The sequence below is a fragment of the Microtus pennsylvanicus genome, chromosome 3, assembly GCF_037038515.1.
Source record: "Microtus pennsylvanicus isolate mMicPen1 chromosome 3, mMicPen1.hap1, whole genome shotgun sequence".
NCBI classification, from domain to species: domain Eukaryota; kingdom Metazoa; phylum Chordata; class Mammalia; order Rodentia; family Cricetidae; genus Microtus; species Microtus pennsylvanicus.
This window is the reverse complement of record NC_134581.1, coordinates 120,531,982-120,546,928: the sequence shown is the minus strand read 5'-3', so window position 1 is coordinate 120,546,928 and position 14,947 is coordinate 120,531,982. Positions and strand designations below refer to the sequence as shown.

Genomic DNA, 14,947 nt, shown 5'->3' with positions numbered 1-14,947 from the left:
CCTCATACCTACACAAGACTTTAAGCCCATAGAATAAGTTCAGTCAGCAGCCCAGTGGCTCACACCTCAAGGTAACCCGAGTTATTAGGGCTAAAGCCAGGGTTCTGGGAGCTAAGCTTAGTCATTCATCCCAATATTTCAATGGAACAGACATTGCAAGGTGAGAGGCAGAGGAAACTCTTTCATTGTGACCACAAAGGAAAGAGACACAAGACCTGAAGTCTGACTTCAAATACTGACGGACGGCACAGGTGTAGTAGCAGGTAAGGAGTGTGTGTGCTTAAGCAGCCCTGTTCAAGGTGTGGCCCCGCCCACCGCTGTGTCTGGACACTCCCGGGAGAGGTGTGAGGTGGTTCCACTGAAGACAGCTTCTGTTCCAGGGTGTGGCTTCTCCAACAAGGACAATTACCTGAGCCGCTCTGTCCAGGAAAGTTCTGCAGTTCTGGGAATCTAAAACGACGGAAGAAAGATGAAGGGAAACAATTTATCTCTGTGCCTTCGGCCAAAGGAAAGAAAACCTGCAAAAAATGAAGACAGACATGGCCGGCTTTCCATGATGCTGGCGGTCCAAGGGAGAACGGAATGGTTTTTCTTTTTTTCCTCTTTTAAAAGATTTATTTATTCTTCTCTCAGATATTACATCTCAACCACAAAATTTCCCCGCCTTCCCCTCCTCCACCCCCACTCCAACCTGCTCCCTTTCCCAGACCCTCTCCTTCTCCATTTCCCTTCAAAAAAAAAAAGCAGGCCCCCATGGATCCCAACCTAATGGGGCATACCAAGTTGAATATTTGAAATATTTGAATTTGCACAGCACCACTTGTTGAAGATGATTCTTTTTCCAATGTATATTTCTGGCTTCTTTATCAAAAATCAGGTGTTCATAGGTGTGTGGATTTATGTCTAGGACTTCAGTTTGATTAGATTGCTCAACCTGTCTGTTTTTATGCTAATACCAACAGGTTACTCTGTGCATCCAGGGTCACAAAAATCTCAGATCTTCTCCCTTTGCAGCTAAGGGTCCTGCCAAGTTGACAGAAGGTAGAGTTACACAGGAAGAGGGAGCCTCACCTGAGAAAATGCCTCCATCAGATTGGACTGTTGGCAAGTGTGTAGGGCATTTGCTTGATTAATCATTGCTATGGGAAGGTGCATCCCACTGAGGGCAGTGATACCCCTGAGCAGGAGTCCTGGGGTGTACAGAAAAGCAAACTGAGCAAGCCATGGGGAGCAAGCTAATAAGCCGTATTCCTTTGTGGCCCCTGTATCAGCTCCTGCCTCCGGGCTCCTGCCTTAAGTGTCTGCCCTGAATTCAATCAGCAATGGACTAATCTAAACACTGGGTGGATATGAAATATGGAAATATGAATTTGAAACCCCAGGGATATGAATATGTAAACAAGAGGGTTCTGAAACGCACTGGCCCACCAGCTGAGTTTCACCATGCCTGGCCCTACACAGCTTTAAAAATAAGTAATAGGAGCCGGGCAGTGGTGGCGCACGCCTTTAATCCCAGCACTCAGGAGGCAGAGGCAGGTGGATCTCTGGGAGTTCGAGGCCAGCCTGGTCTACAAGTGCTAGTTCCGGGACAGGCACCAAAACTACAGAGAAACCCTGTCTCGAAAAACCAAAAAAAAAATAAGTAATAGGGGGTTGGGATATGGCTCAGCAGTTAAGAGCACTTGCTGCTCTTGCAGGAGACCCAGGTTCAGTTCCTAAAACCCACATGGTGGTTCACAACCATTCATAACTGCAGTTCCTAGGGGTCTGATGCCTTCTTCTGACCTCCTCGGACACAAGGAACACGCGTGGTACATACAGAGATGCAGGCAAACTAATTACACACAAAATAAAATAAGTCTTTAAAAAAAGCCAGATGTGGCGGCACAGGCGTTAATCCCATCAGTAGGGAGGCAGAAACTGAGAGCTCAGTAATAGCTCTTACAGTTATTTGTCAAAGAGGGAGAGAAGTCAGGGATAAGAGACAAGACAGGACATAGAGGGTGAGGGAGAAGGGGAAGGGAACAAGGGAGAGGGGAAGGGACATTTGTCCCAGAGGGACAAAGGACTTCTTGGGGTTTTTTTGTTTTGTTTTGTTTTGTTTTTTTTGGTTTTTGGAGACAGGGTTTCTCCATAGCTTTTGGTTCCTGTCCTGGAACTAGCTCTTGTAGACCAGGCTGGCCTCGAACTCACAGAGATCCGCCTGCCTCTGCCTCCCGAGTGCTAGGATTAAAGGCGTGCGCCACCACCGCCCAGCCAAAGGACTTCTTGTATAGAGAGGAGACAGATGGGGCACACAGGCAAATGGCACTTCACAAAGGAAAAGGGGACCCCATGTTAGGATGGGGTGTTTTGTTTTAATTGGACATGTTAGTTAGGTGAGCCAAAGGGGGCTTTTGATTGCTGGATTTCAATACTTTGATAGCTGGACCTTGGTGGTCAACCTCAGGAGGAGGAAGTGGCCAAATAAGGGAACAGACCTTGGGGGCTAGCATGTTTTGGTTTTTTGTTTTTGTTTTTGTTTTTAGCAAGACAGAGAGGATGGGGGAGAAGGAGCAAGGCTTGCCAGAGTCATGTCTGCCATGTTCAATCTGACTAGAGTCCCTTCACAGAGAGAGAGAGAGACAGAGACAGAGAAAATGAAGGAAGCAGCCCCTTTATCTTAGAAACATAAGATTTACATCTTTACTTTGTGATTCAAAATAACAAATAATGGCTTGTTAAATAAACTTTAAATATAGTCAGGAAGAACTATAGCCATTCAGAATGAGTATATTTTAGCGTGCATGAACTGCTAGACCTGATCCCTAGCACCCTTTCATGCCCCACAGACAGAGACCATGGGGGAGTGGGGAACGGGACTGAGCTACACTCCGAGCTCTGTATCGTGCATGCCAATTCCCTTTATTGTCCAACTGTTTCTTGTCCTCCTTTGTGACCTCTGCTGAAATTACATCTCCCTTGGCTCCTCTGCTTAACCTTCATTAGCCGACTTTGTCTCCACTGGTAAGGACAGGTGAGGTCATGGTGAGGGTTCAGTCTCTGCCGGCAAGGGCAGGTGAGGTTATAGTGGGGGGTCTGTCTCTCTCTGTTCCTGCTTTGGGGACTCCCTGAAACACCATCCTCCCCGTTTCTTGTGACCTAGTGACCCAGGAGCTCCAGGAGAAGATGATAGGACGGCTCATGACCAAAGTCCAACCTTCTCTAGTTCTAACAGTGGCACGGACCAGGAAACTACCTACCCAAAACATTGCTTTCAACTATGAATTATGCGCAGGCGCCTGAGGACCCCTGTGCCGCTGAAATGGAAAGAAGGCACCGCAAACCAAAGGTGATCATGCGTGATGCTGTCTGATGTGTGAGTCTACACATGAGCTACGCCCTGGGCAACTGGTAGGGTCTGTATTTACAAGCCTGGAATTCAGATAGTTCTACACGTAAACCTATGTAAATGTTGGCATGGCCATACTGGGGTAGGCCAGTTGGGCGTCAGGAAAAAAGAGGACAGGTCACATGTCAGCTAGAGGCGGGCACACCTCGGCAGCAGGCCATCATGTAATACCAAGCAGGACCACTCCACGACCTCTGGGACTAGCACAGCTGGATGAGATGGCACTAATTTCCCTCTGCTACATTATTATGATGTCGCCATCATCGACCTTGAAAACTGGCTGGGCCATCACTGCGCTGCCACCACGCAGTCAAGAACCCACGGAAAGACAGGTCTCGGAGCAAACCTCAGGGGGCTGAGCTCCATCTCGTCCTCGAATCCCTACTTTTTCTCCATTTAGCTCTTGAATAATCTTGGTTCCAGGGCCTCTAAGACTCAGAGTGCTGGGCCAAGGCCAGGTGACTGATCTCTCTCCTTTGTGCACCCCCACCCGCCCTCATCACCCCACATCTCGCTCGCCCTTTGTTTTTTTTTGTTTTTTTTTTTAGTTTTTCGAGACAGGGTTTCTCTGTAGCTTTGGAGCCTGTCCTGGCACTAGCTCTTGTAGACCAGGCTGGCCTAGAACTCACAGAGATCCACCTGCCTCTGCCTCCTGAGTGCTGGGAATAAAGGTGTGCGCCACCACCGCTGGCTTGCTTGCCCTTTGAAACTGAAAGGCCCAGAAGTAAAAAGTCTTCCTGAGTCCTTACTGTGTGGCCTTGAAATTCTTGCTCTGACAACAAGAACCTGGAAATGCGAGAAGGGGTGTAGTTCTGTCACAGAATACTTGGGAGCGTGTGTGGCCCTAGGTTCAATCCCCAGCATGAGAAAATAAACAGCAGACACCAGGGGGGTGTAATGGTTTAAGTAAAATGCTGCAGGTCCCCAAGTGGCGGCAGTGGGCAGCAGGCCATGAGACCTCGTAGCAGGTCCCCAAGCCCTGGCAGGCAGCAGGTAGTGAGTCCCGAGCCATGAAGGCAGCCAGGTCTCAGGCAGTAAGGCGAGTGGTGGGTGAGAGACAGAGAAGATGGGCCCCTGCCATGCAGAGTGAAGTTGGGTTATGGGGAGAAGAGAGAAGGGGGGAGGGGAGGAGAGAGAGGGGGAGAGGGAGGGGAAAAGGGGGAGAGAGAGAGTGGGGGAGAGGGGGAGAGAGAGAGAGAGGAAGGGGAGTTGTGGGGAGGGGGGCAGAGAGGGGGAGAGAGAGAGTGGGGGAGAGGGGGAGAGAGAGAGAGAGGAAGGGGAGTTGTGGGGAGGGGGGAGAGGGGGGGGGAAGAGAGAGAGAGAGAGAGAGATGGAAGGAAGGGACTCAGGCTGGAAGCTGAAGATCAGCTTGCCTTGGGCAGACAGGGAAGGCAGTGGGCGTGGCTTGTCTCTTAAAGGGACAGGACACACCATTACACCAGGTACAGGCTTCAGGCCTGCCTAGCTTCAAGACCTCTTCGGCTTTGTCAGTGGCAAAAACAGAGCAACTGGTCGATTGTTTACAAGCGTAAATCTGAACAGTTTTCATGGACATTAACCAATAACACTAATCACTGCTTCCAGGGCTAACCTTCCCAGTTCCTGAAAGTGGGCTGCCTTGTGGAAGGCCTTCCTAGTTATTCCCGCAAATCCAGAGCGTTAGTGACCTGGGTCTCTTAGTGCTAAGCTGGGGGCAGTGGAACCACTGAACGGGGCCACTCCATGGGCAGAAAGGCTTATTGGGGATCAAACTGCCAGGGCTATGGGGGGAGAGGAGAGAAAGAGCCCTAAAGTATAGGAAAATCAAAGAAAAGATTTTATATGACAGTCAATAGGGAGTCTTCAAGCTGAGTCAGGCTAGGCTGACCAGGAACCAGATGTCCTTGCTAGAAGTGGTTGACCTTCGAGGGGTGGATTAAGGGAAGTTCCTGGTAAAGAGAACCCCACCTTAGGCTTCTGTTTACTGAGCCAAAGTCTTGCTTAGGCCATTGGGGGTGGAGGGGGTGGACCTACATTAACCAGCAGAAACACGTGTGAATACAGAGATGGTGTGAGGTGAACAGGAGATAAGCAGGCTTGGGGCATTCAAGGGTAGGGAAGCCGCATTTGGGGGCTCACTCTTGCAGACACGGCATTCTGGAGGCCAAATAGGGAGAACTGTCCTGAGTTCTAGGCCAGCCAGGACACCAGAGAAAACTCCTTCTCAAACTCCCCCCCCCCCGCCAAAAAATGACAATGGTAACAATAACGGTTCAACACATAATCTCAGAACTCAGGAGGGTAAAATGGGATGATTCCATCAAATTTCAAGGGCAGCCTGGGCAGAATGAGACCTTGTCTGTACCCCTCATGGAGGAGAGTGTCTTAGGGTTTCTATTGTTGTGCAGAGACACGATTATGGCAGCTCTCAGAAAGGATAACATCCAACTGGGACAGACTTTCATCATGGTAGGAAGCATGTGACATGCACAGACACAGTGCTGGAGAAGTAGCTTAGAGTTCTACATTCAGACCTGTAGGCCACGGGAAGAGAGAGTGACACTGGGCCTGGCTTGAGAGCGTTTAAAACCTCAAAGCCCATTCCCAGTGACACACTTCCCCCAAGGCCACACCCACTCCAAGGCCACGCCTCCTAATAATGCCACTTCCTATGAACCTATGGGGGCTAATTATATTCAAACCACCACAGAAGGTAACAGAAGACACCAAAGGGGAAAAAGGCTTGGGTCTGAATTACTATTTGACACCAGGGTTAATATACTCCTCATGGTCTCAAAGTAGAGGTAGGCTCAGTAAAATGAGGTGGCTTCTGCCACCAGCAGCCCTGCCCTGAGCAGCGCAGAGGTTTTCTTCCTTCCTCCTCATTTTTTAATTTTAAACATTTATTCTTATTTTATACGCATTAGTGTTTGGCCTATATGTGTGTCTGCTGGATTCCCCGAACTGGAGCTCAGAGAGTTGTGAGCTGCCGTGAAGGGTTCTCTGGAAGAGTAGCCAGGACTCTTTGCTGCTGAGTTGTCTCTCCAGACCCTTCTTTTTACTTTTTTTAAAAAAATATTTATTTTAGGGGCACACGGGCACACAGACCACGACTCACATGTGAAGGTCAGGGGACAACTTGTGGGATTTTTGTTATAACCCTCCTCCATTGTAGTCTGGAAACAGTTTTGATGGCAAGTACTCACACCTGTTGAGCCAATCGAATGGACCCGAGGTTTGTTGTGGTTGAGGATGAGGGAGGCAGGACAGACACACACACACACACACACCAGTGTGCTGGTGAGGAGGCCGGATGTCGAGCACCTCCCTCTACCACTTATTCCCTTGAGACAGACTCTCTCACTGACCTTGGAGCTTGCTTCTTTTTTGGCTCGGCTGGCAGTAAGCAAGTTCCACTGATCTCCTTATCTTTAGCCATCGTGCCCAGCTTAAAAACAAATTAATTTTAAAGAGTAACGTTGAGTCTGCTGGGAACCGGCTGCTCGCTGTCGAAATGGGCAAGTTTATGAACCCCGGGAAAGTGGTGCTCGTCCTGGCTGGACGCTACTCGGGACGCAAAGCCGTCATCGTGAAGAACATTGATGATGGCACCTCAGACCGCCCTTACAGCCATGCCCTGGTGGCTGGAATTGACCGCTATCCCCGAAAAGTGACGGCTGCCATGGGCAAGAAGAAAGTCGCTAAGAGATCCAAGATCAAGTCCTTTGTGAAGGTTTATAACTACAACCACCTGATGCCCACAAGGTACTCTGTGGACATCCCCCTGGACAAAACTGTTGTCAACAAGGATGTCTTTAGGGACCCAGCCCTAAAACGCAAGGCAAGGCGGGAAGCCAAGGTCAAATTTGAGGAACGATACAAGACAGGGAAGAACAAATGGTTTTTCCAGAAGCTTCGCTTTTAGGTATATTTTTGTTTACATCATTAAAAGTTTAAAAAACAACAACAACAAAAAAAAAAAGAGTAACGTTGAGAGAGTCAGGACATTGCAGCAGTTGGATGCCACATCCATTCCTGGAACCCAAATCTCCTGGGACTCAGCTAAAGTGTGGCAATGACCACAGTCGCAGAGGGGTTGGCCAGGAACAACACATCATGTCTCCTGATTTGCTGCCACTTCCCTCAGGCCGAGAAGCTGTGTCTTATGGGTCAGCCTCCCGTGCGGAGAAATAAGGAACGCTCAGGTAAATGGATAGCTGCCGCTCTCGACCTAGTCAGTTAGCTCACAAACATGTAAGGAGGATGGTGTCTATCACAAGAGCTAACAGCTGGAAAGAGGTCTTCAAGGAAACCAAGCAAGATGCCAGTGAGCCCAGGACAAAGTTCCCACATCTCACGATGGGCACTTTTACCATGATTTTTTAAAAAAAATGTATAATTAGGGACTTTAAGAGAAATTGAGACAGCCAGGAGCTGTGCTGCATGCCTGTAATCTCTGCACTTGGGAGGCAGAGTCAGGAGTTCAAAGTCATCCTTGCCTATACGGTGAGTGGGAGGCCAGAGTGAGCTAAACAAGCCTATGTTGAAGAGGAAGGAGGAGGAGGAGGAAAGAAAAAGCCGGGAGTGTGGAAGCCAAGGAGAAGGATCGCTTGCTGAAGGGGAAAACATTCAGAAATTTAAGAACGGCTAGCAATGATCGCAGCAAGAGCTGGCCCCTGGGAAGTAGCGGGAGGAGTCGAGCCACAGTGGAGGAGTGAGGAGAGATATGGCAGAGTCTGGCTGTGAAGAAGACAAGGTCTTGAGTGGCCTGAGGAAGAAATGGCTGAGCTTTTTCTTTGTAAAAGAGCTTCAAGTTTAGGTAAGAAGAACTGGGGAGGGACAAGAGGTGTGCATTCTTCAGCAGCCATGGTCCAATTACCGGCTCTTTGATCATTATCTCAGTTCAGGGTCTGCACAGGGATTCCCAGAGCCCCAAATTCCAGTCGTCACTAGAGGGGATCCCTGTGGCTGTGGGAAGAGAGGGGCAGCTTACCTGAAATAGACGACTGTGCTTCTTTGGGAATGGTCTGTCCTGGAAGGCCCTGCAGTTCCTGGAATCCAAAGTGACGGTCTCTGTGCCGTGAAGGGGAGAAGATGCAGAGGTAGACAGGCACTGGCTTTAGAGAGCAAAGGGGCAAACACAAAACAGGCTTGTCTGACTTTCAGTGACCTTGTGCAGGGCACAACGCCTGTCTGCGCTCTACACACTACCATACAGTTGCCGAGCTTCGGGCAAGGGGCTGGAGGTTGAAACACACAGAGACAGACAGGGACACGCACCTCTAGTCTCAGGTAAGAAGGCCTCTATTCAATAGCACCATGGAGGATTACATACCCAACAGTCAGGTGGGCCAACAGGTGAAAACCTTATTCTCTGATCCTCAAGGCCAAGACAACGCGGGCTCCTGCTCGTGAAGCAGAGCCGGTAAACAACTTTGACACAGCTTTCAGTAACTCAAATCAGAAGGAAAGTAAAGATCTCTAGCAGGGAAGAGCAGCTGGAGGCCAGGACTCCAAATGCTCCCAACAACCTTGGGGGCCAAGGGAGGGGTCACTGTCTCAGCAGAGCAATTCCCAGACACCTGCGTGAAGAAAGCTAACTATGGCGAACGATAGTGAGAAAGAGAGAAAGCCTAAGGGTGAGGAGTCCACGGCAGAGGACAGGGTCAGCCAGAGACTGAAAGAGGAAAAGAGCAGAAGAGTCACTTTTCTGTGTGAAGTGGGTGGTGACCCACCTTTGAGGTTGAAGGGCAGTGAGAGAAGAGGCTTAAAAGTGTGGGAATATGAACAGACCACATGCGGGCTGTGGCGGAGCTGATGGATCTTTGCAGGCCGACTAGCTGGCATTCGTTACACAACAGTCGGCCCCGGAGCACGGCTTCCTCCATCCTGCTAAGCGTTTTAGTCCATAAGAAGAGGCTAGAGAGGAAGTTCAGCTGGTACCTAACTTCAGTTCCCAGGTATGATGGCAAGAACTTGAAATCTCAGTGCTGAAGGCGGTAGAGACAGGTGTTTCCCTTTGCCTGATATGTCCCAGATCACTGAGAGGCCCGTCCCTGCTCCCCAAAACAAGGTGGATGTGAAGTAGTGCAGATTGTGGGTCCTCTGGCCTAGACACACACACACACACAGAGAAAAAGCACAGAGAAAACCTTGCCCTGGATAGCAGCTATTCCGAGGGCATAGGGTTCCCAGGGGAAGGAGGAGTGAGGATGCCATAAGGTACAAAGAGCCGCTTGCCTGTGTGTACACAGAAGTCAGGGGAGCCACGGTTCCAATCACACCCTGTCCTCTGAACCTAATTAAATATAATTTAACTTAGATGAGTTTGCATGTTTAAGCCTCCCCAGTGTGACTGTTTAAATGAGAGATGTCCCCATCATACTGGGTATTTGAACTCTGGTTGGTGGCACTATCAGAGGACGTTTAAGACGTGTGGCCTCATTGGAGGAAATCCATCAAGGAGGACTTTGAGGGTTTGATAGCCTCCCCCCACTTCCAGATCTCTGCTTATGGCTGAGACATGAGCTCTCAGCTTGCCGCCAGCCTTCCTCACCAGGACCGATTCTTATCTCTCTGGAACCGTAAGTCCAAATAAACTTTCGCAAGCTGCCTTGGTCATAGTGTTTTTTATCACAGCCATGAAAAGCCTCCTGGATGTTCAGCAGCAAAAGTCAGTCCCATGCTTCTTTTGTTGAAGCCACCATGAGTGGTTTTGCCTACCTGTTCCTAAGAGTTTAGATGTGTATATACCGTGTATCCTCTACTAGAAGGTGAGACTGAGTCCCAGCACCCAGCATGAGGGGTGCTCAACGTTAAGTGACGGCTGGAACCCTAACAGTCATTCTACACCCAACCCTAAAGTTGATTTGCTGGAAAAACTTTTTTTTTTTGTTTTTTTTTTTTTCAACATCAGAACTCTGACCTTACTCTTTAAATTTTTTTTTTGAATTTTTTTTTTAATTTATTTATTTATTAAAGTTTTCTGTCTCTTCCCCGCCACCACCTCCCATTTCCCTCCCCCTCCCCCAATTAAGTCTCCCCCCCAGCCCGAAAAGCAATCAGGGTTCCCTGTCCTGTGGGAAGTCCAAGGAACCCCCACCCCCATCCAGGTCTAGTAAGTTGAGCATCCAAACTGCCTAGGCTCCCACAAAGCCAGTGCGTGCAGTAGGATCAGAAACCCATTGCCATTGTTCTTGAGTTCTCAGTAGTCCTCATTGTCCGCTATGTTCAGAGAGTCCGGGTTTATCCCAGGCTTTTCCAGACCCAGGCCAGCTGGCCTTGGTGAGTTCCCGATAGAACATCCCCATTGTCTCAGTGTGTGGGTGCACCCCTTGCGGTCCTGAGTTCCATGCTCGTGCTCTCTCTCCTTCTGCTCCTGATTTAGACCTTGAGATTTCAGTCCTGTGCTCCAATTTGGGTCTCTGTCTCTGTCTCCTTTCATCGCTTGCTGAAGGTTAATATTCAGGAGGATGCCTATATGTTTTTCTTTGGGTTCTCCTTATTTAGCTTCTCTAGGATCACTAATTATAAGCTCAATGTCCTTGGTTTATGGCTAGAAACCAAATATGAGTGAGTACATCCCATGTTCCTCTTTTTGGGTCTGGCTTACCTCACTCAGGATAGTGTTTTCTATTTCCATCCATTTGTATGCAAAATTCATGAAGTCCTTGTTTTTTATTGCTGAGTAGTACTCTAATATGTATAAATTCCATACTTTCTTCATCCATTCTTCCATTGAAGGGCATCTAGGTTGTTTCCAGGTTCTGGCTATCACAAACAATGCTGCTATGAACATTGTAGAGCATATACTTTTGTTGTATGATAAGGCCTCTCTTGGGTATATTCCCAAGAGTGGTATTGCTGGGTCCAGGGGTAAGTTGATCCCGAATTTCCTGAGAAACCGCCATACTGCCTTCCAAAGTGGTTGCACAAGTTTGCATTCCCACCAGCAATGGATGAGTGTACCCCTTTCTCCACAACCTCTCCAACAAAGGCTATCATTGGTATTTTTGATTTTAGCCATTCTGACAGGTATAAGATGGTATCTTAAAGTTGTCTTGATTTGCATTTCCCTGATCGCTAAGGAAGTTGAGCATGACCTTAAGTGTCTTTTGGCCATTTGAAGTTCTTCTGTTGAGAATTCTCTGTTCAGCTCAATGCCCCATTTTATAACTGGAAAAACTTTTACTGACCCAAATGGTTAAACTCAATTGTCAACTTGCATCTAAAATAACCTGGGGAACGGACCTCTGGGCATGCACATGTGGGCTTATTCTGACTAAGTGTACTGATGGGGAAGGACATCACTGTAGGCAGAACCATCCCCTGGTCTGGGGTCTTAGACCGTGTGGAAAGGACAAGCGATCAACAGTGTCCGTCTCTCTCCTTGACTATAGATGCAGTGAACCAGCGACTTCAAGCACGGCCACTGTGATTTCCCCAGAATAACGGGCTGGGCCTGCAAAACTATGTACAAAACAAACCTGTCTTAAGCTGTTTTTGTTGGTTTTTAAGAACACAGCAACAGAAAAAGCAACGAATAAAGCCAGCTAGGAGCATGCCCAGAAGACGACAGTAGCTGCCTGTGGGTCTTTGTGGTGCTTGTACTTGAGTATTTCGCTCGATGCTTAGACATCTGTGCCACCATTCTTAAAAAGTCGGGAAGAGGGCATCAGATCCCTGAAACTGGAGTTGTACATGGTCGTGAGCTGCCATGTGGGCACTGGGATTTTTGGGTCCAGTCCGTGTGGCACTTCACACTCTGTTCCATGTGTGTCTTGGTCGGTGTTTCTATTGCTGCGATGAAACACCGTGACCAAAGAGCGAACAGGGGAGGAAAGGATTTATTTGGCTTGCATTTCCACATCACTGGCCATCGCTGAAGGAAGTCAGGAGCTGACACAGAGGCCATGGAGGCTGCTGCTTACTGGATTGCAGGGATGGCACCACCCACAGTGGGCTGGACCCTCCCCATCAATCACTAATCATGAAAATGCCTGACAGCTTTGCCAACAGCCCAATCTTATGGAGGCATCTTCTCAATTGAGTCTCTTCCCCTTAGATGACTTCAGCTTGTGTCAAGTTGATACAAAGCTGGTATCTCTCTCTCTCTTCTGTTTCTTCTGTTTCTCTCTCTCTCTCTCGTGTGTGCGTGTGTGTGTTAGTACTCGTAGGCTTCTTTGCTCCAGGTATGTACCCTACCACTGAACTACATTCCCACCTCCTGCTTCTACCACACTGTTTGTGTTCTTGACCTCTCCCCCTACCTGACGACAGCTGGCTGTAGGCTGACCTCTCCCCTACCTGACGACAGCCAGCTGTAGACCGACCTCTGAAGATGGGATCTCAGTAAGTGAAGTGATATAAAGTGGACTCTTGCCGTGCAAAGGAGGAAACTCACCAGCACACGTATAAAACATCAAACTATGGTCTTCTGGCCGAAAAAGAAAATAAATAATGGAGACAAACGTATGTATGTCCTTCACAAAGAAACAAAACTGTAAAGTAAGAGTCGGGCGTTTGATTTTTATTTCTTTTAAACCAAAATTATTTTTTAAAAAACTTATATTTTTTTAAACCAAAATGAGCAATAGGATTTTTTGTTTGTTTGTTGGTTAGTTAGTTTGCTTTTGAGACAGGGTCTCACAATATAACTCTGCCTGGCCTGTAAGTCATATAGACCTGGCTGGTCTCCATAAAGATCTGCCTATTTCCTGAGTGCTGGGATTAAAGGCTGCACGCCCATGACCCCTACAACAGAATCAGAAAGATTTTATAAACAATCAGGAAGTAAACATACTAGAACTATAAAGCTGTTCATGGACTGGGGCTTTAGCTCAGTGGGTAGAGTGTTTGTCTGCCGTGCACAGAGCCCTGAGTTCACCCCAGCATGGGCCTCTGATTTCAGCACTTGGAAGGTAGAGGAGAAGGCTCAGGAGTTCAAGGCCAGCCTGGAAACCTCAAAAAATAAAATCAAACTGCTCATAAAACCAAATAAAATAATTCACTGGCTATAATTTCAGTGCTGTAAAAATCACCGACTCTCCTTTTCCTTGATGCAATTGTTTTTCCAAGTAAATGAGGACAGATTGATATGACCTGAGTGTGGTCCAACCTGGGCAAATGCAAGGGCTATGGAGCTCTCTTCCCCGGGAAGCACCTCCGCCAATTCCCCAGGGAGCACCTCTACCAATTTTGCATTAACTATGACAGCAGAGTCCCCTGCAAAGCTATTAGGCATGTAGCTCGGGTGGCAGACTGCTTGCCTTCTATACACAAAGCAGGATACCCGCCACCTCATTAAACTGGAGTCTACAGCACATGTGTATGACCCCAGTTCTCAGGACTACAGCACACATGTGTATGACCCCAGTTCTCGGGACTACAGCACATGTGTATGACCCCAGTTCTCAGGACTACAGCACACATGTGTATGACCCCAGTTCTCAGGACTACAGCACATGTGTATGACCCCAGCTCTCGGGACTACAGCACATGTGTATGACCCCAGCTCTCAGGAAAGGTGGAGTCAAGAAAACCACATGCTCAGGGTCTTCTTCAACTGTGTTGCAAATCTGAGACCAGCCTGTGCTATATGAGACCCTGCCAAAAACAAAACAAAATAAAACTTAGTTTCAGACTCCCTACACTGGTGCCCTAGAAAATACTGATTGAATAATAACACATAGCAAATATCTCAAATCTTGTCCCTGAATGCATGACTATGTCTGAGTTCCTCACGCTGCTTCCTCTTCAGCCCACCTCAGAAGTTAGAGGTCAATCCTGGACAGACAAACTGTAGCAGAAGTTTATTGTAGCATGATTAATAAAAACCCAGAGACAGAAATTGGGATTCAACCTGAAGGTCAGAAAAGCAAAACAACCAGCCACTGACTCTCACCTCTGCTTCAGTCTGAAATGGTGATCCTGCCTCCAGGAATCTCAGAATGAGACTGTGTCTGAGAGCTGTCTCCTCCCATTTTATAATCCTCTTTAGGGCTGGGATTAAAGGTCTGCACCACTACCCGCCTGGTTTCTATGGAAAACTAGTAGGGCTACTGGGATTTAAGGTGTGTGCCACCACTGCCTGGTCTGTAAGTCTGATCAGTGTGGCTGTTTTACTCTCTGAACTTCAGGCAAGCTTTATTTATTAAAATACAAATGAAATATCACTACAGTTTATAGCAACATCCAATATTCAGACAGCTTAGGGCAATCAGGCAAAAGCGCCTGTGCAGACAGGCCAGGCAACAGCACATGACCGAGCGCATCTTAAGGCACTCGGAAACCTTTCTGTTGCAGGGAGACAGGGGAGGGCAAGGTGTTTGCTAAGTTGGGGGGCACGGGAATGGAGCATTACCTGATAAGGCACTCTGGGGTCAGGACCTGGCACTCAGTTTTGGTGACCACAAGCGTGACCAGGCTGGCTCTCTAAAGGTGGGATGGCCAAGCTCTGAGAAGATAAACTCTGTGGTCACACTCAACAGCAGCAGCAAAGATGTTCCCAAGGGTCAGAGATGCAAGTCTGCCTGTCCCAGTGAAATAAATACAAAAATTCTCTGCACAACAAGCAGA

General features: G+C 48.1%; 2 protein-coding genes across 2 annotated transcripts in view; one reads left to right on the top strand and one right to left on the bottom strand.

Annotated features, from left to right (window-relative positions):
* The window catches only part of Ndufaf6 (NADH:ubiquinone oxidoreductase complex assembly factor 6), a 146,569-nt gene that overhangs the window by 51,215 nt on the left and 80,407 nt on the right, over positions 1 to 14,947 (bottom strand). The gene's annotated exons all lie outside the window — the stretch shown is intronic.
* On the top strand, positions 6,861 to 7,321 carry LOC142847318 (large ribosomal subunit protein eL27-like). The gene has a single exon (XM_075968032.1). It carries the CDS (start codon positions 6,885 to 6,887, stop codon positions 7,293 to 7,295), a length of 411 nt encoding a protein of 136 aa, XP_075824147.1. The 5' UTR covers positions 6,861 to 6,884; the 3' UTR covers positions 7,296 to 7,321.